The sequence below is a fragment of the Staurois parvus genome, unplaced genomic scaffold, assembly GCF_062004578.1.
Source record: "Staurois parvus isolate SC_StPar_1 unplaced genomic scaffold, SC_StPar_1.0 ptg000469l, whole genome shotgun sequence".
NCBI classification, from domain to species: Eukaryota; Metazoa; Chordata; class Amphibia; order Anura; family Ranidae; genus Staurois; species Staurois parvus.
Genome location: NW_028318265.1, coordinates 1,122,526 through 1,150,299, shown reverse-complemented (window position 1 = coordinate 1,150,299; position 27,774 = coordinate 1,122,526). Strand labels below are relative to the sequence as shown.

Sequence of the window (27,774 nt, the reverse complement as noted above, 5' to 3'; positions counted from 1 at the left end):
CTACTAAAATCTGTTGTGAAAAAGCCAATATAATACGAACCATGTGTCCGGTCTAGGGAGTATAAAACCAACTGTATGTGTTCAGTTTGACATCAAGTTTCAGTTTAGTTTTAGTCATAGTCTTTTGACTAAAATGCCATTTTAGTTTTAGTTGTATTTTAGTCATCTGAATTGTTTTATTTATTAGTTGTATTTTAGTTGACTACATTTTCCAGTACATTTTTGTCAACTAAAACCTAATGGGTTTAGTTAACTGTAAAGCATTATTTAAGCATTTCTCTAGAATTTCTCCTGGAGTAAAAATCTAGGATCGTGTTATTATTTATGGTATTAAGGTTTTTGTACATGCACTATAGACACAGATTTAGCCATTGTGATATACAACATCTTTATAAATAAAACCAAGTTTTATTGCTTTTTTGACAAACAGAAGTGCAACTTTACAAAATGAAAAAAAATGAATACAAAAATCAGCGCTTCACGTGCTAAAAATCAGAAATGAATCTGCGTGTTCAAAATTGGATAGTGTATGGGGGGCTATGTTAACCAAAACAAAATAACAAAACAATGGTAATGCACTCACAAGCTTCAGTGTGAAACAGGCATAAAATGATCGCAATGTGAAGCTGTCAGTGGTGGTAATATCGTCCACCATGCGGTATGTCATTTCATTGCACATTTGATATGATTTGGATATTTTAGCTCTGTACTTTATATATAATTTAATTGGAACTGTGGTATCTGAGATTACAGTATTGCCTGATTTTACACTGTTTTATTCACTATTTTATTTAGCTCAAGTACAGTGTTTGTTGTTTATTTTGAAGTAGTGATAATAGACTGGAGCTGCTGGGATCATGGAGAGAGGTAGTAGATGCCAGTCATGAGATCCACAGAAGCCATCAGTCGCCACACGCACTTTGGAAAAACTGTCAGATGGAGCTTTCAAAAGCCTGGGTGCTAATAGCCAAACAGGAAGGAGCCATTTCAGAGGCGAAACCACTCCTCCATCAGCTGATGAATGGGTGTGGTTTTGCCTCTGTATGGTTCCTGTTTGGTTACTAGCACCCAGGCTTTTGACAGCTCCATCAGTTCTTCCAAAGTTCCTGGGGCGGCTCTCCGACAGCTTCTCTGGATCTCATCACCGGCATCTACTGCCTCTCCATTATCCCAATGGCTACAGTCAGGACTATTGCCACTACTGATAGCTTCACATTAAGCTAATTCTATGCATATTTCGCACTGAAGGTTTGAAAGAGTGAATAAAATGTTACTGCACTGTTAGCGGTGTGGCCCCTCTCTCCCCTTCCCTTACTATAAAAAAAAAAAAAAGTCCCTACCTCACATTTCAGCTTCCCTTTCGTTCGTTGATGAAAACTGTCATTGATTTTAATCATAGTTTTTGTCAATTGATGAAAATCCAAATTGATTTTCGTCTAGTTTCATCACTGAAAACATGTCTGATGAAAATTATGACGAAAAAATATTTTCGGCAACAAAATTAACACTGCTATGTGCCTGTTGTGGGAAAACCAGCATAACACCATCCATTTGTCCGTTCTACAGGAGCCAGTATTACACCGTCTATGTGTCTGTGATGGTCCAATAGAACAAGTACAATATAATCCATGTGTCTGGGTCTAGAAGAGTCAGTATAATTACTATCCATGTGTCCTTGTCCAGTCTGGAAGAACCATTATAATACAGTCCATGTGTCCATTCTGGCACAGCCACTATAATCCTGTTCATGTGTCTGGCCTGGAAGTGTCAATATAATATTATCCATGTGTCTAGTATGGAAGAACAAGTACACCACAATCCATATGTCCAGTCTGGAAGAACCATTATAATACAGTCCATGTGTCCATTCTGGCACAGCCACTATAATCCTGTTCATGTGTCTGGCCTGGAAGTGTCAATATAATATTATCCATGTGTCTGTGTCTAGTATGGAAGAACAAGTATACCACAATCCATATGTCCAGTCTAGAAGAACCAGTATAATACCATCTATGTGTCTGGCCTAGAAGAGCAAATATAATACAATCTATGTGTCTGAACGAGCCAGTATAATATGGTCCCATGTGTCTGTGTCGGTCTGATAAAGCCTGTATACTACCAACCATGTGTCTGGTCTGGTTTGGAAGAGCCAGCATCACATATCTGTTTCCTGTCTGGAAGAGTCAGCATAGTGCCATCCATGTGTCTGTATATACAGAATGCCTCCTGCGCATAAGTGTGATAGCCTGGTATAGGTATAGAAGATAACTCCACGTCACTGGAGAGCTGCTTCAAGCCTTGCTGCTCTCTAGGACTGGAAAAAGTGCTGAAGCTACTACTACAAAAAAAAAAAAAAGAACAAAAGAGGGAGAACTAGCATAGTGCATTATCCCACAGCATTTATTTAAAATCAACATAAATTATACTCACAAACATGAGAATTAAAATCACTCATTGAGCTACTTGTCCATAGCCGGCGCAGTGGTCCTTGACTCAGCACACTCCAGAGTATAGGGGGACCTCACTCCAGAGTATAGGGGGAGTCTTTAACGGCTGACACATTTCGAATGCAATCTCTTCTTCAGAGCCTGATGAAGGGGTTGCCTTTGAAACATGTCAGCCATTAGCCTCTAGTGAGATCCTCCTGTACTCTGGAGTGGGCCAAGTCACTGGGCTAGGGACGAGTAGCTTGATGAGAGATTTTAATTCATGTTTGTGAGTATAATTTCTGTTGATTTTAAATAAATGCTGTGGGATAATGCACTAGGCTGGTACACCCTCTATTGTTCATTTTTTAGTATCCATGTGTCTGTGTCTGACCTGGAAGAGCCAGTAAAATACCATTCATGTGTCAGTTTTGGCCTTGAACAGCCATGTTAATTCTGTCCATGTGTCTGATCTGAAAGAGCCAGTATAATACTCATTGAATGTCTGGTCTGGAAGAGCCAGTGAAATACTGTCCATGTGTCTGGTCCAAAACAGCCAGGATAGCACCGTCCATGTGTTGGGGCTAGGACAGCCAGTATAATACCATCTATGTATTAGTGTCTGGTCTGAAAGAGTCCATATAATACCATCCATGTGTCTGTATCGGTCTAATGGAGTCAGTATAATATCCTACATGAGCCTGAGTCAAGTCTGGAAGTCAGTATAATACCATCCAGGTGTCTGTGTTCGGTCTGGAAGGGCCGGTATAACACAGAGGTGACACAGTAGCTAAGTGGGTAGCACTTCCGCCTAGCAGCACTAGGGTCTTTAGTTCAAATCCCAACCACAACATACCTTCACAGAGTTTGCATGTTCTCCCTGTGATTGCGCAGGTTTCCACTGGGTACTCGGGTTTCCTCCCACACTCCAAAGACATGTTAATAGGTTAAATGGCTACTATCTAAATTGTCCCTAGTATGTGTATGTATGAAGGTGAGTTAGGGACCTTAGATTGTAAGCTCATTGAGGGAAGAGACTGATCTGAAGTATAATACAGTCCATGTGTCTGGAAGAGTTAGTATAATACAGTCCATGTGTCTGGAAGAGTTAGTATAATACAGTCCATGTGTCTGGTCTGGAAGAGTCAGTATAATGCAGTCCATCTGTCTGGAAGAGTCCGTATAATGCAGTCCATGTGTCTGGTCTGGAAGAGTCAGTAAAATGCAGCCCATGTGTCTGGAAAAGTCAGTATAATGCAGCCCATGTGTCTGGAAAAGTCAGTATAATGCAGTCCATGTGTCTGAAAAAGTCAGTATAATGCAGTCCATGTGTCTGGAAAAGTCAGTATAAAGCAGTCCATGTGTCTGGAAGAGTCAGTATAATGCAGTCCATGTGTCTAGAAAAGTCAGTATAATGCAGCCCATATGTCTGGTCTGGAAGAGTCAGTATAATGCAGTCCATGTGTCTGGAAAAGTCAGTATAATGCAGTCCGTGTGTCTGGAAGAGTCAGTATAATGCAGTCCATGTGTCTGGTCTGGAAGAGTCAGTATAATGCAGTCCATGTGTCTGGAAGAGTCAGCATAATGCAGTCCATGTGTCTGGAAGAGTCAGCATAATGCAGTCCATGTGTCTGGAAGAGTCAGTATAATGCAGCCCATGTGTCTGGTCTGGAAGAGTCAGTATAATGCAGCCCATGTGTCTGGAAGAGTCAGTATAATGCAGTCAATGTGTCTGGAAGAGTCAGTATAATACAGTCCATGTGTCTGGAAGAGTCAGTATAATGCAGCCCATCTGTCTGGAAGAGTCAGTATAATGCAGTCAATGTGTCTGGAAGAGTCAGTATAATACAGTCCATGTGTCTGGAAGAGTCAGTATAATGCAGCCCATGTGTCTGGAAGAGTCAGTATAATGCAGTCCATGTGGCTGGAAGAGTCAGTATAATGCAGCCCATGTGTCTGGAAGAGTCAGTATAATGCAGTCCATGTGTCTGGTCTGGAAGAGTCAGTATAATACAGTCCAAGTGTCTGGAAGAGTCAGTATAATGCAGTCCACGTGTCTGGAAGAGTCAGTATAATACAGTCCATGTGTCTGGTCTGGAAGAGTCAGTATAATGCAGTCAATGTGTCTGGAAGAGTCAGTATAATGCAGTCCATGTGTCTGGAAGAGTCAGTATAATGCAGTCCATCTGTCTGGAAGAGTCAGTATAATGCAGTCCATCTGTCTGGAAGAGTCAGTATAATGCAGTCAATGCGTCTGGAAGAGTCAGTATAATGCAGTCCATCTGTCTGGAAGAGTCAGTATAATGCAGTCAATATGTCTGGAAGAGTCAGTATAATGCAGTCCATGTGTCTGGAAGAGTCAGTATAATGCAGTCAATGTGTCTGGAAGAGTCAGTATAATGCAGTCCATGTGTCTGGTCTGGAAGAGTCAGTATAATGCAGTCCATGTGTCTGGAAGAGTCGGTATAATACAGTCCATGTGTCTGGAAGAGTCAGTATAATGCAGCCCCTGTGTGTCTGGAAGAGTCAGTATAATACAGTCCATGTGTCTGGAAGAGTCAGTATAATGCAGCCCATGTGTCTGGTCTGGAAGAGTCAGTATAATGCAGTCCATGTGTCTGGAAGAGTCAGTATAATGCAGCCCATGTGTCTGGAAGAGTCAGTATAATGCAGTCCATGTGTCTGGAAGAGTCAGTATAATGCAGTCCATGTGTCTGGAAGAGTCAGTATAATGCAGCCCATGTGTCTGGAAGAGTCAGTACAATACAGTTCATGTTTCTGTGCACAGGTTTGAAAGAACCAGTACAACACCATTCATGTGTCACTCAGAGGTGTTGTCACCTGGTTTATTTGGATATTGTTGACACACTTTCCAAACTTTTGCTACATCAAAAAGAAAATATCCAAAAGGGTGCAAGTGGTGGCTGTATGCCCAATTACAAGGTTACAGTCATGCCTCATTGTCATAATAACTGTCACTCTGTACCAGAGGACTCCACATTGATCTTAGATGTGGTGGGGTCTGTTTCGTGTCGCAATGGGGGCTGACAATAACCTTTCCAGCTGTTTCTGCACATAAATTGGATGGTTCAGACTCCACGCTGTGCTCACTCAGAAGAAAGGAGAACAGTTTTTAATTACTTCCTAATTGCTTCACATTCATTTCTACACCAGGGACAGATACCACAGGTCTATTGCTGAAGTTCCAGTAAGAGATCTTTACTGTGCAGGACTACAATACCATTAACACAACTATGACATGATGACTCCTAATTAGAGGCCTATGCATCCATCCATCAACAGCAGTGACATCGCCGCACCACCAACCTTCACAATAAAGGCGCCTGATGGAAACTTATTATGGGAGAATTATGGGAATAAGGAAGGAAGGTTCTGGGGGAGAATAGGAATTATTACAGTAAGTCAGGAGGGCTCTTTGGGCAGAGGGACAGGGAATTACAGGAGTAAAGCATGGGGCTCCAAGGGAGAGAATGGCAATTTATGAGAATAAAGCAGGAGGGTTCTGGGGGGAAAAGACACAACTACAGGAACAAGGCAGTAGTGTACAGGGGTAAGGAAGGGGGTGGAATTATGGGAATAACAAAAAAGAGGGCTTGTTAAAGGTGGAGGGGGTGCAGCAAACTCTGGGAAGAATGGAGGGAACATCACACAGTCCAAAATTATGGCTCAGAAATATAAAGCAATACTAGAAGTGAGCCACACACAAAACTAGAGTACCAGACTTCACCTACAGGACAAGAGCAAAAAAAAAAAAACACATATAATAAACACCTCAAAATCTATTACCTGTGTCTGTTTTTCGGCTGGAATAAGTCTCTCCCCAAACGTTTTGGGTTTGCAAGCAGTGAAGTCACACTGTGATATGACACTGGTTTGGTGTGGTCATACTGCATCCTCTCCCTGCCACAAACAGCACTCAGTTGCGAGGAAATTTTAGTATGACCAAAATGTTCTACTTTATTGGTGTGCCTTGCTCAGACTTCTGAGCAATATGTGCTTAACCACACCAAGCGATCATTCTCACTGATTGATAGAAGATAAGATGTGATTGGATGCTCTGAGTTAAGTCAAATTTGCTCTTTGCACAGCATGGATGGACCGTAGTGATAATTAGAAAAGGAGACAGGAGTAATAGTGGTGTCTCCTACAGAGCCAATCAGATCTTTCCTTTCCAGAGACACCTGGAAGGTTATTGGTTGTCAGACAACAGACTCTTTCCTCTTAACTACGTTATACCTTCTGATGGACTAGGCTCAGCATACTGAGGGTTAATGGATACCCACAGCACAAATCCAGCATGAAGAGATAAACAGCATCTGCTGTCAGGCTGGATGTGTGGGAGATCCTACATAGGACATATGGGGCTTCGTACATCCTACAATCTCTGCAGAACGCTGCAATCTACTGAACCAATATGGCAGATCACTGCAGATAAGCTGATCAAACTGAAAAATTGTACACTGGAGGCAGTGTAGAAAAAGGCCCCCCTTTCAATCCACTGAAATGGGAGAAAAGAAGGAGAAATGATCCCCACATAAAAATGCAAAACTTAACCCCTTCCCGCCTACGGGTAAAACAAACGTTAATGTGCAAGCACAATTTTGCAACTTTGACACTTGTTAGTAAAACTGTACATATCATTAAGACTACTTTGTGTGCATCTAGGTGGATTATACCTTGGGTTTATTTTTTCAGGACATTGGGCTTTCATTGGATATCTTCTAATTTTTCTTTTATTATCAAAGCAAAACTAGCCTAAAATAGTGGGAATATAAATATTTTTTTTTATTTAGTTGTATATTTCTTGCTACTACCATAACCTAGGAATCAACAAATCCCAGGCACCAGGTCTCCATGGTGAATAGAAATTGTATTATGGCACCTGGGCTTTTGTCAGCCCACGGATAGAAGAAAAACCCCGTCCACAATAGATAGGATAACACTCCTGTATAGTAGTGAGGTCCATATGTGTCTATGGCTCTTTCATTACACTGTAAGGGGCAGAGTCATTTTTTTGGAGACCAATGGCATGGAACGCCGCAGCCGCTCTCTGGGAAGATGTCTGCTGCACTGGAGACAAAGCTGTACCATGTGTGTGTCTTCTAGTGTGCAGGGCTGATGAAAGGTACAAAGACATCCAAATGAGTGAACTAATCCACCAGGAGGGATCAGCGGACAGATGTCAGGGTTGTCTGTCCAGAGCCGGGGCTGGTCCTCACTCTGCAGGCTCTACCTCCAGCTTTATGTGGTTAGAGCGAGCCTTGGGACAGCCTGCCATGGTGAGTAGGTGACAGGTGGAGGGAGAAACCATACAAAGTCTGTCAGGCTGCTGACATAATTAACTTCACTCCAGCCAACGGATCTACAAGACTGCAATTCAGCTGCACAGCCAACCCATATAATGTTTTCTGCTTCTACTCCATAGACCACAGAGGCTGTCCTCCACTCATGCATTCAGCTGCCCATACACATTGTACAATCTCTGGGCAATCTGTTACCAAAATTATATAATATAAGGACCTACCTAAACAATGCTTTCCAATCAGGCAGGCCCTTGCAGCACATAGTCTATGGAAGATTTAAGGAGATTGTACAATCCGATTGTACAGTCTGTGTTGGACACACGCGCTCCTTTCTCAAGCTTGAGAAAGGAGCATGCCTGCTCAACACAGATATCGTATGTGCTCAGAAATGAGTCACACATTCTTGGCTCCTAACTTTTTTAGCTGGCTCCTAGATTCAAAGCATATCTGTCAAGCCCTGCCATAACCTACCACCATAGAACAACCCCAGAAACAATAGTGCGCGTTTTGCTTTTTTTATCCTGCCTAAAACACACTGACAATAACACGGACGCTAATTTTTTTATTTTTTTAATCCTGCCCAAAATATACTGATCCTGACCTTTGACCCAAACACTAACCCTGGAACTGGCCTAAATCAAACCTTGATCTAGGTATCTTTTCTTTCTTTTACACAGTTTTTTTAATCTCTGCAAGAAGAGAGAGAGAGATACAATGTATCTCTCCTTTCCATTCAGAAAGAGAGAAAACACAGGGGTGGACTTCACAGTCACTGATCACTGTGTTAGCCAATCAGAGGCTATCACAGCAATCAGAAAAAGGATTTCTGGGTCCCGATCGCAAGTACGGGACCCAGGGCTCCTGGTGAGACCACAGCCTGTGTGGCGCACTCCCAGCACAAAAACAGATACACATATGTGAAAAAGCCCAGTCCAGTGAGGCCGCACATATGAGTACTTGTGGAAGGAAGGGGTTAAAGCAGTACACAGATGACCAATGTCATAATAAAGATCAGGGTTACCTTCTACAGCAATAAATCAAGCAAGTGAAATTGGCTAAAGACCACCTTCTACAGTTAGGTAGGTTCCCCAGAGGCGGAGTCTTTACAGACCCTGCCCCTCATGTATTGAGAGTGGTATATAGGCAATAATGCTGCTGTCCTTAGGGACAAATCAGGTTTTATTTTTCAGTCTGCAATGTACAATGTACACATTTTATTCAATTTCATAATTGGCTTCACCATAGGAAGGTATAATAAATATTATAAAGGCGCACAAGAGAATCCATAGAGGGGGGGGGGGTGAGAAATGTAGGGGAGTACCCTACCTTTATGTGTCAGAAGGATTACCCATCTGGACCTCAGGAAGTCCAATCACTTGAAAAGCCCTAGATTGCCCTCACCACCACCCCCCCTCCCCCCCAAAGGTCTCCTGCCCTGATGTCCTCCTGACACCTCACAATCTGCTCTAATCTGATCATTGAAGTCACCACACTTCCTGTGTAGTGCAATCGGCAGACAGTGGGTGCCCATCTTTCACAGCTTACTAATGGATTCACACAGGGTGCATACTGGATGGTTCCATGTGTGCTTTCCTGCAAAGGACAGGACCACAGAACTCAACATGCTGAATGAAATATAAATAGAATGGATTGTACATTTAGAGTGGAGTTCAGTGATAATCGACTGCCATATGGGAGAGAGATGTGTGGGAGGAACACTCGCCCAACTATCAGCAACTCTGCCAACTCCATCAATACAGCTACCAGCAGGAGGCCAAGGCCCTCCATAGAGCTTCTATATACAGATATAGGTAGATGTATCCCACTAAGCCAGATAAGGTTCTATAGAGAGAAGGCAGAGAGAGAGAAAGTAGAAAGGTAGGTAAGAGACTGAAAGAGAGTGATAAGAAGAGACAGGGTAGAAAGGGATGGTTGATTGGTAAGGAAGGGGGGGGGGGGGGTACAGATAGGGAATTTGGAAGCAAGGGACAGATAAGGAGAAATAAATAGAAAGAGGTGAAAAGAAGAGAAAAATGTGGGGGGGGGGGGGGGGGAGAGACAAACGGCAAAGGAAGGTGAAGAGGGAGGTAGGTTCTGAGTTATCACAGCAATTTTACATATACAAGAATTGTCCTATTCATACATGTGTCATGTTTACCACAGTATTGATGGATTATCAGAGTTCTCAAAGTCAGCAACAATACAGCTGAGAGGACGTACAGCACACATCACACTGACGTTGTCACAGGCATTTTCACTGGGTGGTCAGAACCTCTCTGCACAACCTCAGAACTATACTGATGGATCAGAACCAGAACCATCTCAGGCACATCAGCAGCAAAACTAAATACAAACACAATGCCCATATTGCATGGTATCTCTGTACTGGATCATAAGGACCAGAAACATCCCAGAGACCACCATCACAATGAACAACGCCAGGCCAGGATTACATCTCCATATACAGACAAATCACATATGAAATGATAGAACTGGATAATCAGAACTAGAACTATCAAGACAGATAGGAATCCATCAGCTGCTGAGCTTCACTGTACTGTTCTGTGCAGGGAGGAGAGAGAGCAGCAGTCGCTCACAGCACTGCGCAGGCCTTGCCACTATTCAGATAAACTCATCGCAATTCTCTCAGTGCATCTACAGACAGAGAGCGCGGGCAGCACCGGACAACTGTATTGTTAGGAGTGCTGGAATCTCAGAACACACACAGGGTTAATCTGCATGCTGAGGGTGTATTGTGCAGGTGACACAAGCAGCGTGTATACATGTAATACACAAGAGACACTCACCTACCTGGTGGAGGGAGAGGGATGGGAGGCATGGGGACATGTCAGCGTTGACCTGCCACTCTGCTGTGCCTCAGCTGAATGACGGATGAGCTGTGTGAAAGCTGCGATCTTGGGAAAGGAGGTTGCAATCTGAGCATGCTCAGTGCCACCATCAACAGCTCAGCATGTGACTAGAACTCACAACATCTCCTGTCTGCTGATCATACTTGGGTCCTAGCTGTCAGCTTGTTAACATCTAGGTACAGCACTGAAATCTATAGCTGGGTGTAGCACATAATTACCTGTGATCCAGAAAGACAGCAATGGAAGAGTCTGTTGTAGAGGAATTACAGAGAGTCAGAACAGAAAATATCTTCCATCCTCCTATCAACTGAGATCACAATCAGTACTGTTCAAAAAAGTACAGTAAGGCTCCATGCACACTGGTGTTTTAATAACGCTGGTAGCGTTAGCTGTGTAAAGTCGTGTCACAAACACAAGTTTTTCAGCGTTTTTGCATTAGCGTTTAGCCGCGTTTTTAGTGGTTTTTACACACAAAAAAATTACATTTTTGCACAAAAAAAAAAAAGCTCCCAAAATGTCGGTTTGCTGCGTTTTTCAGCATTAGAGCATATTTACAACGAAAAAACTCCTCTAGTAACCCACCAGTTCTGGGGGGTTTTTCTTGACAAAAAATGCTGATTAAAGCCTGTGTGTGCATGGACACATAGGATAAAACGCTGGGGAGTTTACTGGCTGTAGAAAAAAAAACGCCAAAAGCCGAAAACAGCAGCTGCAAAAATGTCCAGTGTGCATGAGGAATAAAAGCAAACAATTGCCCCAAACTACTGATAAGTAGCTCTGTGTTATGCTACTCTGCAAATTCAAATCCTAGCATGTATGCAGGGAAGTTGCAGATGGGGTGTTCCAAAACAATGATACACGGTTATTGAAACATGGTTTTATTAGGGAGGAGTTTCCATACAAATAATGCATGGAAGAGATCCCCACAGCACCTCTTCGCTCCCTGTGACAAAACCAGGCATAGATGCTCAGCGGGACTGTCTCTACCCCTAGCAATAAACCTGACATGGCTGCACCACCCTGTTCATTTTTCAAAGCAGCCTTTTTGTTCCATGAGTGTTACTATCCTGATGAACACTGACTGCTCCTCTGACACGCTTTGTCTTTATGTAGGGCATAATTGTAGAGGCCCCTTTAAATTTATCAGCCTACCAATCACCACAGCAAATCTCATCTGCCAATTATCAGTGTGTGATCACTATCCAAGTCAGTGTACATGGTGATCAGCCACCTCTATCATCATCTGAAGTTCAGTCCCATGTGCCTACAAGCTCTGCCCACATGACAATCACTTCACAAAGATCAGAGTCTGTATGTATGAGCTGCTTAGGATCTTCTTTTCTCCGTATCTGCAAAAAAATCCAAAGATTAGGGTCCAGGCTGTTCACTATATTATTACAGATGTACAAAGTGGACTGGTATGAAGATAAGGAGCCTCAAAGCGCTTCACACACAAAATGCTTATTTGGAGTATCCTGGCAGATGATGAACTTTGTGTATGAAATGTATTTACGTCCCGTATCTTGATGCCTGTCTACATCATCCATCAGTTTGTACCAATAAAGTGAGCCCAAGTAGACCCCAATTATCATATGTAGGTGTTCTGAAGATGATCACAATGATCTATATTTGAGGGTATGGAGGCTTAAACGGATGCGTTTGATGCAAACTTACCTTTACAAAACCTTCCATAAACCACCCAGTACCAAGCTCTATGTACATGGATTATTGCAGGATACTATCTTACATTGCCTAAACAAGCGATTAATCACTCATGTTGTATACTTCCCTAATCAATGATGTGCATTAGAATTTACCTGCTCTCCAAGCCAATTTGATGCACAGTATTGACCAACTGCTACATTCTTAGTACGGACGTATTCTTTTATTTCACGATTTTATTATATTGTATTTGACTGTTGCATGTGTGTCCTTGCTAGAGCTATGTTTTTATTTTTTATTACGCTCAAAGTTTTTTTGTAAATAACTCAATGTGCATGCTACTCTGCTTGTGTATTTATAATTACCGACCACACACAGTTTGTTCTTTACAGCTGTACTGTTTTTAGACCCCGATTATTGGCTTTCCTTGCATGTACTTGGACTAGGTCTTCTACCTAAGAAACAAGGGAGCAGCTCCATTGCGGCAGCAAGGATTTTTCTGTTTTGCTCTTCCTCATACACCAGTTGTGAGAGAGTGAGGCACACATAGTGATGGCAAATTTTCTGATTCTATTCAGTCTAAGTCCTCATGCACACTGGACATTATAAAACCGCCACTAGCGATAGCTGTAGAATGCCGCATTAAAAACATGTGTTCTGACATGTTTTTTACCATTTTTGCATTAGCTTTTTTTAGCTATTTTAGCAAAACTATACTAGCACAAAAGCTTGAGGTTTAAAAACGCCGGATAGCTGTATTTTTCAGCATTAGAGGTATCACTGGTGAGATATCAGAGAGATGGAACCCAATGCACGAATTATTGATAAGATATGGGAATTCAGAACCCAATGGAGGATTCGCTGGTGAGCTATCAGGGAGCTGGGACCTGATGCAGGAATCGCTAGTGAGATATTGGAGAGTAGAGACTCAATGAGGAAATCTCTGGGGAGCTGGGACATAACTGAGGGAATACTGTCAAGAAATTGGGGAACTGGAACCCGATGGAGGAATTGCTGGTGGGATATGTGGAGCTGTGGCCCAATGGTGAAATCGCTGGTAAGATATCCAGGAGCTGGAACCCAATGCATTAATCACTGATGAGATAAGGGTATCCAGGACCCAACGGATGAAAAATTAGCTGCTAAGATACAATGGAGCTGGGACACAATGCAGGAATCGGTATTGAGATATTGGGGAGCGGCGACCCAATGAAGGAATCTCTGGTGAAATCCTGGGGAGCTGGGACATAACTGAGGGACTACTGGCAAGATATTGGGGAATTGGAACCTGATGGTGGAATTGCTGGTGAGATATGTGGAGCTATGGCCTATTGGAGGAATCGCTTGTGACATATCGGGGAGCCAGGACCTAAGGAAGGAATTGCTAGTGAGATATTGGAGAGCTGACCCAATGGAGCAATCACTGCTGAGATATCAGGGATCTGATACCTGATGCAGGCATCCCTGGCAAGATACGGAAAGCAGGGCCCAAATGAAGGAACCCCTGGTGAGATATCAGGGAGCTGAGACCTGATGCATGAATCCCTAATGAAATATGTGACGTTGGGTCCTGATGCAGGAATCGCTGGTGGAGATATGAGGGAGCTGGGACCTGATGGAGGAATTGCTGGTGAGATGTGTGGAGCTGGCACCCAATGGAGGAATTTATGGTAAGAGATCAGGGACCTGTGACCTGATTCAGGAATCATTGGTGAGATATCGGGGCGCTAGGATCTGATGGAGAAATCTCTGGTTGAAATCAGGGAGTGGAGACTTGATGAAAGAATAACTGGTTGAGATTTCAGGAAATTAGGACCCGATGGAAGAATCGCTAATTACATATTGGGAGATGGGTCTTGAGAGATGAATGTACATAGACTACAAACCTCTGCTCTTTCACAGGAGAGACGTGTAAACTTTGCCACTCTGCAGTGAATTGGTTGCCATGGAGGCATCCTATGAAATGAACACAACAATCAGGAACTGTGAAGAAAAAGCTCTAGCAGATAATCAGAAGTTATTTAGAGAACAACGACATCCGGAAGTGAGAGGAGGAGAGATTGGTGGGAACAGTTTAAGGCAGAACTCCGTACAACTATAAAGATATTTAAACTTTTATAGAAGTCCTACAGAATTTTGAATTCTGTTCATGCAGCCTTGTGATCCAGGCACATCTGCCAGACAGGACAGTCAGGCCCTGAGTCTCTGTGCTGAGCAATAATACAGCCTTGTCTGAAGACCACTTCAGCCTTTAATTGGACAATGAAAAACAGGAATCCAGTGGCGGGTCAGCTCTCCACTACATCCTCCTGTAAGCATGTTCACAAATAGATCAAAAGCTGTATGCTATATATGTTTTTATTTACCAGATCTTAAGCTGCCACTGGGGCTAGAACGAGACCGTATCCACAGCAATAAGATAATCCTGCAGCTGGATGGTTACTGGCCGGCCAACTCACAATATGGAGAGATCACTGCACAGAATAAGATGAATCAAGCCGCAAGTCAACTCCGAGCAATGCCAGGGGATGGTTTGTTGTCGGAGATTGCATTCTATTCAACATGCTAGGAATACAGGAAAGCTGCTTTGTGCTCATAAATCGTGTTAGCAAAGCAGTAGTCTCTTACAGTGTCCACTAAAGCTGGCCATAGATGGATCGAAATTCGACTGGTTCACCATGAACCGCATGAAGTTTGATCTATATATGACTGTCCTGCGACTTCTGTTGGATGGGAATGTAAGAAAACTTTTCTTGATTAGTGGCTGCATCCGGTGATCAGTGTCTTATTTGTACTTCTCCTGTGGATCACAGGAGTGCAGTTAGTTCTGCACTTCTGTGACCTATCTTCAGCCCGGGTTATGGTATATATGCCCGGGTTATGGTATACAGTAAGTCAACTTACATCCACAGTGGAAAAGAAATTGGGGGTGATAACTGGAGTTGACTAAGCCAACATACACCATCAGAGAAGTAGAGGGAACGGGGGGCGTCACTGCCCATTGTACCTAATTTTTGTGGAAGCTACTCACAACAGTTAGACCACACCAACGGTAGTTTATATAGAATTAGCCAAAGCTGGCAGCAGCAAATAATGAAATCAGATTGTGAAATGTGGTTGATGAGGAGGCCAAGTATTCCCAGAGGCTTACAATCAACTCTTGGCCACTGAAAGGCATCACTGCATTTCTACAAAAGCTCATTTCAGAAAGCAGGCACAGATCGCCATCTGCTGTCCAAAGCAAGGCAATTACACATCAGAGAGGCCGTCTCGAATCATTGCTCAGCTGAGGAATTGCAGTAAAATCAAATGAGTTGTTGGCACATAAACAAGTTCATAAAGTGTGACAGCCGAGGGAGAATGTAGGTCAGAGAGACTATTCGGTGTCTTTCAGTGTGCCTCCAAGTGAGATGCCATCAGTTAAAACACCATTTATTCCCAGGTTTCTATCATGTCTCATCTCTCCAAGAGCCACGAGAATGGTCGACCGATCAACCCACAGGCCAGAACTGGATGACAGCCATGAATTAATGGTGTTGAGGCAGATTCTTCTGATAATATTCTGTTAACATTTCTTTACTGTCATACATAAACAAAAGAGTTTAACATTTCAAGGTGATCACTTCTGATTAGAAGATATCTTTGAGACTGCATTTGCTCCATACTTTAAATCCCTGGTGCCAAACCTGCGGCCCTCTGGGGTTTGCAGTGTAGCCCTCAGAACTCAGCAACGGGACCTTTGGTTTGTAATAGGGCTGTGGATCACTAGCAGTTTCACGTGACATGAAACAATCTCCGACTGTCTCCTAGTGCATGACTCTATAATCCCCAACCATTCATGTAGTAAAGTTTCTGACCATCTCCTCTAGTAAGTCTTCAGTCTGATATTCTTTTGCATAATTACAAATAATCAATATTATATGTGGTCCTTTGGTGACATCAGGGGGCTGCATTTAAGGCCCCATATACCTTCTAAGGTATAAAGAAAAGAAATATCTAGAAGTGGGAGGAGCTTAAATTTGTTGTACCAAAGGATCTGTCTGCTGCCGAAAAGAGTGAAATAGTTCAATGCCTTGGACGAGGTATGAAAACATTAGATATTTCACGAAAACTTAAGCGTGATCATCGCACTATTAAGAGATTTGCGGCTGATTCAGAGCACAGATGGGTTCGTGAAGATAAAGGCACATTGAGGAAGATTTCTGCCAGATTCATGCATCGGATCAAGAGAGCAGCTGCTAAAACACCATTACATAGCAGCAAACAGATATTTGAAGCTGCTGGTGCCTCTGGAGTCCCACGGACATCAAGGTGTAGAGTCCTCCAGAGTCTTGTAACTGTGCATAAACCTTCTATTCGGCCACCACTAACCAATGCTCACAAGCAGAAACAGCTGCATTGGGCAGAAAAATACATGAAGACTAATTTTCAAACAGTCCTGTTCACTGATGAGGGCCGTGCAACCCTGGATGGTCCAGATGGATAGAGTAGTGGATGGTTGGTGGATGGCCACCTGGATCCAACAAGGCTGCGACGTCAGCAAGGCAGTGGAGTCATGTTTTGAGCCAGAATCATGGGAACAGAGCTGGTCAGTCCCTTTAGGGGCCCCGAAGGTGTAAAGATGACCTCTGCAAAGTATGTGGAGTTAATGACTGACCACTTTCTTCCCTGGTACAGAAGGAAGAACTATGCTTTCCGTAATAAAATCATCTTCATGCATGACAATGCACCATCTCATACGCAAAGAATACCTCTGCATCAATGGCTGTTATGGGGATAAAAGGAGAGAAAGTCATGGTGTGGGCTCCATCCTCCCCTGACCTCAATCTTATTGAGAACCTTTGGAGCATCCTCAAGCAAAAGATCTATGAGGGTGGGAGGCAGTTTACATCCAAACAGCAGCTCTGGGAGGCTATTCTGACATCTTGCAAACAAATTCAAGCAGAAACTGTCCAAAAACTCACAAGTTCAATGGATGCAAGACTTGTGAAGCTGCTACCAAATAAGGGGTCCTATGTTACAATGTAACGTGACCTGTTCAAATGTTTAAAAAGTTAAAATGTTGTTAAAAGTTTGATTGAAATAGCTTTTGATTTCAGTAAATATGCTGCAAACACAACAAATGACAATTTTCAGTTCTTTACAACCTATAAAGTGTTTTGAAACTTACTGTGCGGAATAATTTGGAACAGTGCATTGGAAGTGTTTTATGTTTAAAAAAAAATGCTGTTATCATTAGGAGGTTTGTTCAATAAAAACATGAGAATTATGCTGACTTTTATTTACATCAATTATTTAGGTAAATGAGAAAAATATAATTTGCATAATAATTTGGAACAGGGTGTATAAATGAGAAAATCAGTGATTCTCAAGACACTGATAGAAAACTTCCACTGAAGAGGTGTGGTCTGGGTTTAAACCTCCCAAGTAATCAGAAGGAGGTGAGCCCCGCCGCTGCTCATTTATGGCAAGCCTCAACTGTCACCATGCCTGCAGTGAGAAGTGTTCAAAATTTCCAGCTCAGTCTCATCATTATCTAAAGTCCACTACGCACATTACAATTTGATTGTACAACCTCCTTTAGAGCTACCAAGAACTGATTGATTGGTTGGTTGGATAGATTAAGTAGGGCCTTTAGACATCAGACAGGGTCATACAGAGAACAAACAGGTGCAAATGAAACACACTGGACCTAATATGTCAAATTGTTTCTAATCAAAACTGTCACTGTTGCATCAGATTCCAGATATAGAACTCTCTGCTATAATGAGTCACCATACACTACATTACGTTACAATCTAACCGTACAATCCATTTCAGATTTACCAAAACCATGTACTAGGAGGACCCATCTCATCTATCCAAACAATTTGCATCCAATCAAACGAGCCTTTGCACTACATAGGTTTCGATAGATCTAACCCTAGGTTCACACGTATGCGTTTCCTGCAGTGTTTTGCAGAAACGCAGTACAGTCCATTTAACACAATTTCCTATGGGACACGTTCACATCTCCATGTTTTCACTCGATGCGTTTTTTGGAAATGGTCAGAGACTTTTTTGAATGCAAAACGTTGCGTTTTTGGTTCTATAGACTTAAATGGGAATGCTGCAGAAAAGCAAATATTGCATTTTTGATGATGAAAAAAAAAAAAAACACAGTGTCAAAACGTAATGCAGAAACGCCTCAAAACGCAACCTGCACAGGTATGAACCTAGAGACTAAAGGAGGTTGTACAAGCAGACTGTAACATGTCTGGTAAGCTTAAAAGAAGTTCAGGATGTCAAAAAAGCAAAAACGTTCATACTCCTCTAGGTGGTTACAGCATCTGTTCCCCACCACCTCTAAGACCAAGAACTGAGCGATCAAAGACTGCTGATCGCTTAGTTCACGGTCTTCAGTCTGCAAAGAGCCAGTCACCGGTTCTCTGCTCTGCCCCTCCAGGGTTCATTGGAGCACTGGGCTGTAGAGGGGGTGGGAGCAGCTGGCTCTGGGCTCTCAGTGGCTCGCTGAGAGGCTGAGCCAGCTACTGGTCCAGGTATCTTGGTGGATCCCAACTTTAAAGTCGGGATCTCTCCAGAGCCTGGACCAGCTCGGTGATGTCAGCTGAAAGCAGGCTTTAGCCCATTGTAGGTTAAAAACGGTTCACAGGAGTGCAGAATGCAGTGCACTCCTGTAACCTCCGAGAGACGTACGGCCAAAACAGCTTTGGCCCTACTTCTCCTATAAGGACCATTGAGACGTCCAATCAAAGAGCAGACAGAGACATAGCACAGTAAATGTAATTCTCTACAATGTCTCAATCTATTTTCCTGGTTTTATTCCAATCATTACAGATGATTTTTCCAATTTTAATAGTCTGCTCAATGTAAAAGAAACAATGGCAGTGCAGTGACACAACAAAAAACAGTCCCATGCTAAAGAGACCTGACAGGCTGAAACCGTGCTGGAAATGGGTCACAGTGATGATGGAAAATTCACGATTTCTATGTAACTGGAAAGTCCCATCTACTTTTGACCGAGAAAATAATGAAGTTTATTCAAAGTGCTAATAAGTATTCTATAAAAGGTTTGAATCACAGATTGTCCTGCAGGTGGTGCCATTCCCTAGCACACAAAGCAGAGACCAGCAGAGGATGCTATGTCAAGCATGTGGAGAGATGGCAATGACTTCTGCATCACAATGGGCTCAGAATACCCAGAAAGGGCTCTGAAAAGTCACACTGGCTCCAGACACTCACAATGAAGGTACATTTAATTAAATCTAGCTTTGCAAAATATATTTATAATAGTTAAATATTTCTCATTAGCACCTACGTTGGGTTTAGTCAATGCTGAAATCTTCAGCATGCAATACTTCCAGGTGGATCAGATGCTTGTATGACCTTGTTGCTCCCTTAAGGCCTCATTCACACCATACTTGCAGAAAAACTGATGGAAAAAACATGCAGATTTAATTGGCAGACACACGAGTTTACATTAGTTTTCATGCGCGTTTCAGTGAGTTTTATACATTTTGCAGATTCTGCTCAGAAAAAATCTGCACGTGATACCAGTGTTGTTGTGTGAACAGGGCACATAGAGAGCAATTGTTTACTTTTTGTCCTTGCAGAACGCATGCAGAAAAACTTGTTTCACTGCACACTGGTGTGAACGAAGCCTTAATCTCATTGGACTGAAAAACAAAGATCCCTATCCTGATTTGTTAGCTATGTGAACTGGGCCTCATGTTACTTCAGTCACTTTACACAACGGAATCATCTTCCAATGAAAACAGCCTATGGTAATCAGGTGGCCTATGGAGGCAAGCAGAAAGCCCATTGGTTTTTTTAACAGACCTCTAATTGGGTAGAGACAATATGATGTGTGGTAGATGTTCAGGCACCACCATCTTCCAGGAGTCATATACCGGCACCACAAAACTCCATAGGCACTGTGAGTCCCATTCAGTGTAGAAACCTGCCAGGGCCCCTCCTTCCACTTTCCTATTCTGGATAAAGTGGGGGAAGGACTAGCTCCCCGTCAGGTTTTCTGTCTCCACTGCGGAGGTTCACCCTATTTTTCCTGGTGTCACCAAGTCAGAAAGAGATGGGAAATCCAAAATGTAACAGCCGTCATCAGAACAGAAATAGAGGAGAAATCCTCCAAAGGGTAACATCTGTCTTTGTACAGATTTCCTTTCACTTTCTATGTCTAATGACCCGCATGTGAAGGGAAATCACCCCAACAGGAAAGGAAAAGAAAAACATGACAGGTATTTTAACCACTTAACATTCCACTTAAAATGTAAAAAATGACTAGAACCAAATGAACTACATATCCCAGAAAGTCCCACCAACCGGAGTGACAAGTTTTAGGTCTAGTGCCAGCAGTGTGGTGATATTTGCTGCTTCTTGTTCTGTGCGAGACCTTTACATGAGATCAGAATGCAAGAACAGAGCAAAGGGTGTCAGCATCAACGGCAGGAGAAGGGCAGGCAGTGTCAGCACCTCGTCTCGCACATGCGTCACACAACACTCAAGATGTCATCGGTGGTCTAACACAGGGGTCTCCAAACTTTCTGAACAAAGAGCCAGTTTACTGTCCTTCAGATTTTAGCGGGGCCAGCCTGTGGCTATTGGGAGTTAAAATTGTCCTGGTGTCAGTGGGAGTAAACAATGCATCTTTGGTATTCTAGTAGTGCCTCATTGCTGGTGTCAGTGGGAGGAATAGTGCCCTATCATTGGTGTCAATTTGAGTGCCTCATCATTAGTGTCAATGGGAAGAATAGCGCCCTGTTGTTGGTGTCAATGGGCCCCATTGCTGATGTCAGTAGCAGGAATTATGCTCCATTGTTGGAGTCAGTGGGAGGAATAGTGTCTTGTATCAGTGGGAATAAAAGTGCCTCAAGGGCCAGATAAAAGCAAGCAAAGCAGTTTGGAGACCACTGCAGAAAAAGAGGAAGATGCCAGCCACTGACGGCGTTATTTCTCAAAATAGTGGTGTGAGATAGAAAAAAGGCACTTTCAGATATGTAAGTATACTTGTTTACCTTTATACTTTTAAATAGATTTAGTGTCTTTAAAAGAGGAGATGAAGGTCTGCTTTAAGACGTGTATATTTTATTGGGTTTTTCTGTATGTGAGTAGGTGTTTAAGTGTGTGAGAATGTAAATATTTTGGTGCGTGGGTATGTATGTTTATTTATGTGTAAATACATTGAGAGTGGTCTTCCAAATCGTAAACATACATCTTGTATGTTTGTATATACTTGGACAAATAAAACTGACTGTCAGCTCCCTTTGCTGTCATTCTTCCAGTGGAAGGATACTAAATTTCGGTCTGTGGAGAAAATGATGACCACCAACACGAAGGACAATTTTGGAGAACACTCACTTTATATTTATGAGGATGTAATGACTGCAGCTACAACATTATCCAAGCAGATCTTCAATACAAACAGAACGCCGGCAGCAATCAGAGCCTTTGTGTACCGCAAACATTAGACAATAACAGCTGACCTGTACATGGTAAAGGAGGACTGCAATCTGATTGGCTGCTAGAGGAAAAAAATCTTCTCAGACATCAGAAGCCATGTCAGAACTAGATTCAACACACAACAGGGTGGCTAAAAAGGGGGTGTTACTTTTTCAAGAATGGTGGAGATCTTCACACAACTTCAGCTGCATACATATTGGTATTTACAGATTGATTTGACATGCGGGTTTCAATAATGGCACCTTCAGTGTATGCATTTCATCATTATATGCTCCAATTTGAGCTTTCTAGGTGAGCGGCAGCTGCATTTTAAGGGCTTCTCCACCTTGATTGTTCAGTAAAGCTTCACATACCACCCCCAGGAAATTCCCAGGAACTTTCTTCCCAATCAATACACCGTCGTCTTATTTGTCTTACTGCATTCTATAAACCATAAATGTAACAAGGAATCAAGCAGTGAGTGTGGGATGGGTGATAGCCTGCAATCGTCTACACAAAACTAGCACTAGTTACCCTTTAATTAGAACTAGGCAACATATCATGAAACCCTCCTCCCTTTTCTTGTTATGTCCAGAATCAGCTGGGAGGGGGGGGTTCCATAACTCCACACACTAAAACCTACGCTGAGTAAAAGGGTGCCCACCTACAGCCTCCAATCACCAACACCACCAACAAACCACAACCCTTGTTCCCATACCTGCTGAGCCTCAGGCAGCCAGTCCAGTCCAGTCACCAAGACTGTGTGATCCAACTCAGCCACGGGAATGCAGCAAGTTCTCTCCATGCAGCACTGATTGGCTGGGATTAGACATATGCCACCCTGACTAGTCACCATTGCGCACACTGCTCTGAATTCTTAATTGTTGGTATTCCGGTTTCTCAAGCAGTGACACATTCCATATGGGAAGGTCACACAATAAAAAGATAAGAGACAACCACAAGAGCTTATGATCTGCTATAGAAGATATGTCTCCTTAATGGCTCCTTTACACTTACCTTCAAAATGTGGTGTTTGACACACTTTTTTAAAGCACTCTGAATGCCAATCAGAGCACCTGGCACTAAATAAAATGGTAAGCTTACAGTACTGTTTACACGTTGTGTTTGCTTCAAAAATTATACCCCATGTCGCTTTCAAAGCGTATTCGAAGCCTCCATAGAAGTCTGACAAAGCTCGCTAACAGCACCTGCAACTTTTGACAGGCTTTTATTCAGCTTTAGCTTCACTTTGTTTTGGAAGTACTGCAGGTACGAGATATCCCAGGATGCACTGGGAAACCAACAAGCAAATCGGAAAGATGTCATCAGCAGTCACTTCTGGTTCACGTGTATACATTCTGGAAATGTCTGTTGCAGACATCGCATTGGTGTGCAGTGAGGAGCACCAAGAAGGTGAGCGGGGTCCAGACAGCAGTGGAGCATCTTAGCAGACAGCACATACGGTGTGCAACATGGGAACGCTATAGCAGAAGGTGAGCAGGGATCGGAGAGAGAGAGGACTGAGCAGCAGAGGATCAACAGAGCTGGGGGACCGCAGCAGGATAAACCAGCAATGTCGCCCTTGGTGCGCAACATGGGAGCAATATAGAGAGTGTTGAAGGGGACCAGAGAAAGAGGCGAACCAGCAAACCAGAGGCTTACCAGAGCTGGGGGTTACTAATGAATGGGGGATCAGCAGAGCGGGGGGTTATTGAGTGAGGAATCAGCAGAGCTGGAGGTTACAACTGAGCAGAGGATCAGCAGAACTAGGGGATACTATTGAGTGGGAGATCAGCAGGGCTGGAGGTACTATTGAGCAGGGGATCTGCTGAACAAGGATACTTATAAGCTGGGGATCTGCTGAACAAGGATACTTTTAAGCTAGGGATCTGCAGAGCGAGGGTACTAATAAGCTGGGGATCTGCTGAACAAGGGTACCAAAGAGCTGGGGATCTGAGTGGGGGTATTACTGAGCTGGGGTTCTACTGCATCCCTTTAAAACAAATCAAAAATCAACACACAGGGCATTTGCCAATCTTAATTAAAGCTTCAAAAAGCCATCACTGACTAAAAATACATGTTGCAGTGGTAGGTCGAAGCAAGTGTAAATGAGCCCTTAATGTGTCAGCTCAGGCCAAGCCTGGTGGCAAGGAGAGACTCTGGACTTCTGGGAACCCAACAAACCAGTTTTATACATCAGACAGTAAACAGCTCTGTGTTATCAGGAGTCTAGTAACAAAAAAGGGCCCTGCCAAGGCTGACTGGAAGGGGGCCAAATCCAGGGCTAAAACCAAGCTGCATGATGCCAAATCTCTTGCTGCTCATGATCACCGTTTAAGTTGCACATGCAATATTTGGAATAAAACATCCTATTAGCTGCTACATACAGTACATGCATGAGTCATGTGTGCTAGTGGATCATCCAAGTCCTTCCTGCTTCCTACACACTGGGGCATTTTTTATTAAATTTGCTTTGTAAAAGTCTCAACATTTGTACAAGCATAACAAATAATTCCTGTAATATTTGTAATATGTGTGTAAAAATGTTCTTGTTGCCTTTCGCCAGGCAAATTTAACAAGCCCTAACATTTGATCCTAAGAGGAAAACAGCTTAAGAACATTCAACTGTGAGCGTTAATAGGCTAAGAACATTCAACCAGCAGGGGGACATAATATAAGGGAGACTTCTGCACTATCTGCAGCATATGAATAATCTTGAGCAACTGGACTATTGAATGAGTGTTCGGTCAAACGAATTTCCAGCTGCAGAGTGAAGCCAAACATTTAGCAGTGATATTATCATCACTGCTAAATGTGACAGCATCCTCCTGATTGTTATTGAGCCAGCTGGCCTCCTAACAACCAATGACCCCATGGAGAAAAAAAAAGGCATTGAGTTCCCTCCAAATTCAATATGAGACCCTTCCAGTCTGGTAGGAATGTTTAGGGGGAACCTCACACAAAAAAAAGAAAACAAAAAAAAGTGTGGTGGGTCCTGGTTGGCCAGGAAAGGGGGGGGGGGGGCATGGGGGACAAGCGTGCGTCTCCCCCCTCCCTCAACCATACCAGGTCACAGGGGAAGGGGGACCTTCTTTCCCGCAACCCAGGCCCAGTACATTGTATCTTTGTATTATTGGTGAATAATACAGATTAGCCACTGGGGTGGGGGGGGGGGGGGGGGCACCGTTAACTTTGTGTATTATTGGTGAATAATAGAAAGGAGCAACTGGCGGGTATACAGGGACATTATAGCTGTGTATTATCAGTATGTGCTGTGAAGGAGCTGCTGGCGGGTACGCTGGAACATTAGATCTGTGCATTATCAGTAAACAATACAGAAGAGCCACTGGAGGGCACAATGGGATGTTATATCTGTGTACTATCCATGAATAATACAGAGAGGCCTCTAGTGCATACACTGGGCCATTATATCTGTGTATGATCAATGACCAATACAGAGGTACTGCTAGCAGATACACTGTGACATTACACTCACTGGCCACTTTATGCCAGTACCGGGTTGGACCCCCTTTTGCCTTCAGAACTACCTTATTTCTTCGTGGCATAAATTCAACAAGGTGTTGGAAACATTCCTCAGAGATTTTGGTCCATATTGACATGATAGCATCATGCAGTTGCTGCAAATTTGTCGGCTGCACATCCATGAACCATTGATACAAGGTGGCAAAAAAGCTGGCAAAATACAGAGGTTGGACAAAATTATGGAGACACCAGGAAAAAGAATGTAATGGTTACCTATTATGGTTTTGGACAACCTTTGTCATCTAAGACAGCCTGAATTCTCCTGGGAATTGACAAATATAGGTCTTGGATGGTGGATAATGGAATCTGATAGCACTCTTCATGCAAAAATTGTTCCAGTTCTTGCAGAGATACCAGAAGCAGAAAACATGCCCAAACCTTGTTCTCCAAAACTGACCATAGTGGCTTTATGATATTGAGGTCCTGCGGCACCCAGGGAAGGTGCAAAACTTCATCAACATGCTCGTCAAACCATGATTTGACAACACCAGCTGTGTGAATAGGAGCATTATTGTCTTTGTAAATGGCACTGTCTTTGAGAAACTCAGTAAGCTCGAACATGACTTATTACTAGAAGAGCACGCAGTGAATGAGGAAAGTGCGGCTTCCTACCTGTTAGCTAAATGTCTCATCACACAGTGAAAGCAAAAGAATGTTACACTTCAGTTTTCAACACGAAACATGTCGTCACTTTCACACCTGCAAATCATATAGTTAATATCTGCATTTTACCCATTAAAAAAAAAAGGTTGTGCCCCCGCAGACTTTAGCGTAAAGTCCTATGGACTTTAATGAAAAAATGCCCCCAAGTGACTTCAATGGAATGTTGCATCCACCACACTTTAACACAAAGTTGAGTCCTATCGACTTCGATGCAAAACCCTGTGCCATCGACTTCGATGCAAAACCCCGTGCCATCGACTTCGATGCAAAACCCCGTGCCATCGACTTCGATGCAAAACCCCGTGCCATCGACTTCGATGCAAAACCCCGTGCCATCGACTTCGATGCAAAACCCCGTGTCATCGACTTCAATGCAAAGACATCCTCTAGCAACTTCAATGCAAAAACGCCAGTCACGTTCATTAAATTTAAAAATTATTTTTTTTTTTAAAAACTGTCCGTTTTGGTTTTCAGCCAAGTGCATCTTGAATTTTAGGTTTCAGCACTGGAATTTTCATTTCAGTGCAATACTATTTGTCTAACCCCTGTAAGTGGTACTAACAAGGAACAACTGGAAGAACATTTAGTAACTAATTAGGTTAAGGCCTCATGCACAGTGGATGGTTTTTGAAGCTGCTTCAAGGGGCATCAGGCACTTTTTTTCCTGCCTCTAAACTCCCCTGCTTGTAAGCCTATGTGTCCATGCACACAGACATTTAGCAGTGTTTAGTAGCAGGGGCTTTTAGAGGCAGAAAAACTCCACTGCCAGTGCATCCAGGAGCACTAGTTTGGGCAAAAAAAAGCTTGATGCATGTAAATGCGTGTTAACTCTAGGCGTGTGTAGCACTTGAGCGTTAATTCATTTCAATGGCCAGAAATTTTTTTGGCCAATGAAATGAATTACACAGGTCTGCAAAAAAATTTTTTTCAAGAGCTGTTTTGGTTATTCCACGTAATCTTTATGTTTTTTGGTGCGCTGAATCTGAAAATGACCTCCATTTTGTCATAGGACATCACGTTTCCTGACAATTTAGGTAACTATGTTAAATAAGGCAATACCTCAAAATAAATGGAAATAGACTTATTAAAGTTTTATTACAATTTTTTCATGAAAATTCTTTTTTGAACTGAAATGAGCTCACCTACACACACTAAATTCTTCCCTGTGAGGCTCCTCTTGTGAGTAGCATCTGGAATATCTCTCTGAAGCATCCAACAGTAGTCTGCCATCATTGTAATGTTCCATTTTCCCTGGTATCTCCTTTCCATCTCTTTAATGTCTTGGTGAAATCGTTCACCTTGTTCCTCACTCGCAGCTCCCAAATTTTCAGTAAAGTAGTCAAGGTGGGACTGGAGGAAATGCACTTTCAAACTCATCAGGCAACCTAAAGCTTGAAATGCTTTCAGCATTCGTCCGATGATCTTTTTGTAGTGAGGATCTTTGTTATTGCCTAAGAATTTCTGTACGACTTCTTTAAATGCAATCTACCCTTCTTTTTGAGGATCCATCATGGTATTGACAAACTCTTGATCAACTATAAGCCTTCTAATGTCTGGTCCGACGAACACACCTTCCTTCAGTTTTGCCTCCGACAGGCCTGGAAACTTGGTGACCAAGTATTTGAAGCATTCTCCATCTCTTGGAAGTGATTTTACGAATTGCTTCATCAATCCCAATTTTATGTGGAGAGGTGGTAGAAGAACTTTATGGGAAGGTACCAAAGTTTTTTGGAGGACATTTTTTTCACCAACTGTTAGCACCATTGGCTGCCAACTCTTCTTGGTCCCGTGATTTTGTCGGTCTCGACTGTCCCATAGACACAGAAAACA

The 27,774-nt window shown here is 42.8% G+C and overlaps 1 protein-coding gene across 11 annotated transcripts in view; it reads right to left on the bottom strand.

Annotated features, from left to right (window-relative positions):
• The window catches only part of PLEKHA5 (pleckstrin homology domain containing A5), a 213,779-nt gene that overhangs the window by 152,161 nt on the left and 33,844 nt on the right, over nucleotides 1-27,774 (bottom strand). Inside the window, exon 1 of one of the 11 annotated variants that reach the window (XM_089689106.1) lies at nucleotides 10,558-10,700. The exons of 8 other annotated variants lie outside the window; for them this stretch is intronic. In XM_089689106.1, the coding sequence (XP_089545232.1) occupies nucleotides 10,558-10,589 (32 nt within the window). In that variant the 5' untranslated portion in view covers nucleotides 10,590-10,700. Of the gene's footprint in view, nucleotides 1-10,557; nucleotides 10,701-27,774 lie in introns of those variants that run through there. 2 more of the 11 variants (XM_089689110.1, XM_089689109.1) reach the window with 2 other exon arrangements.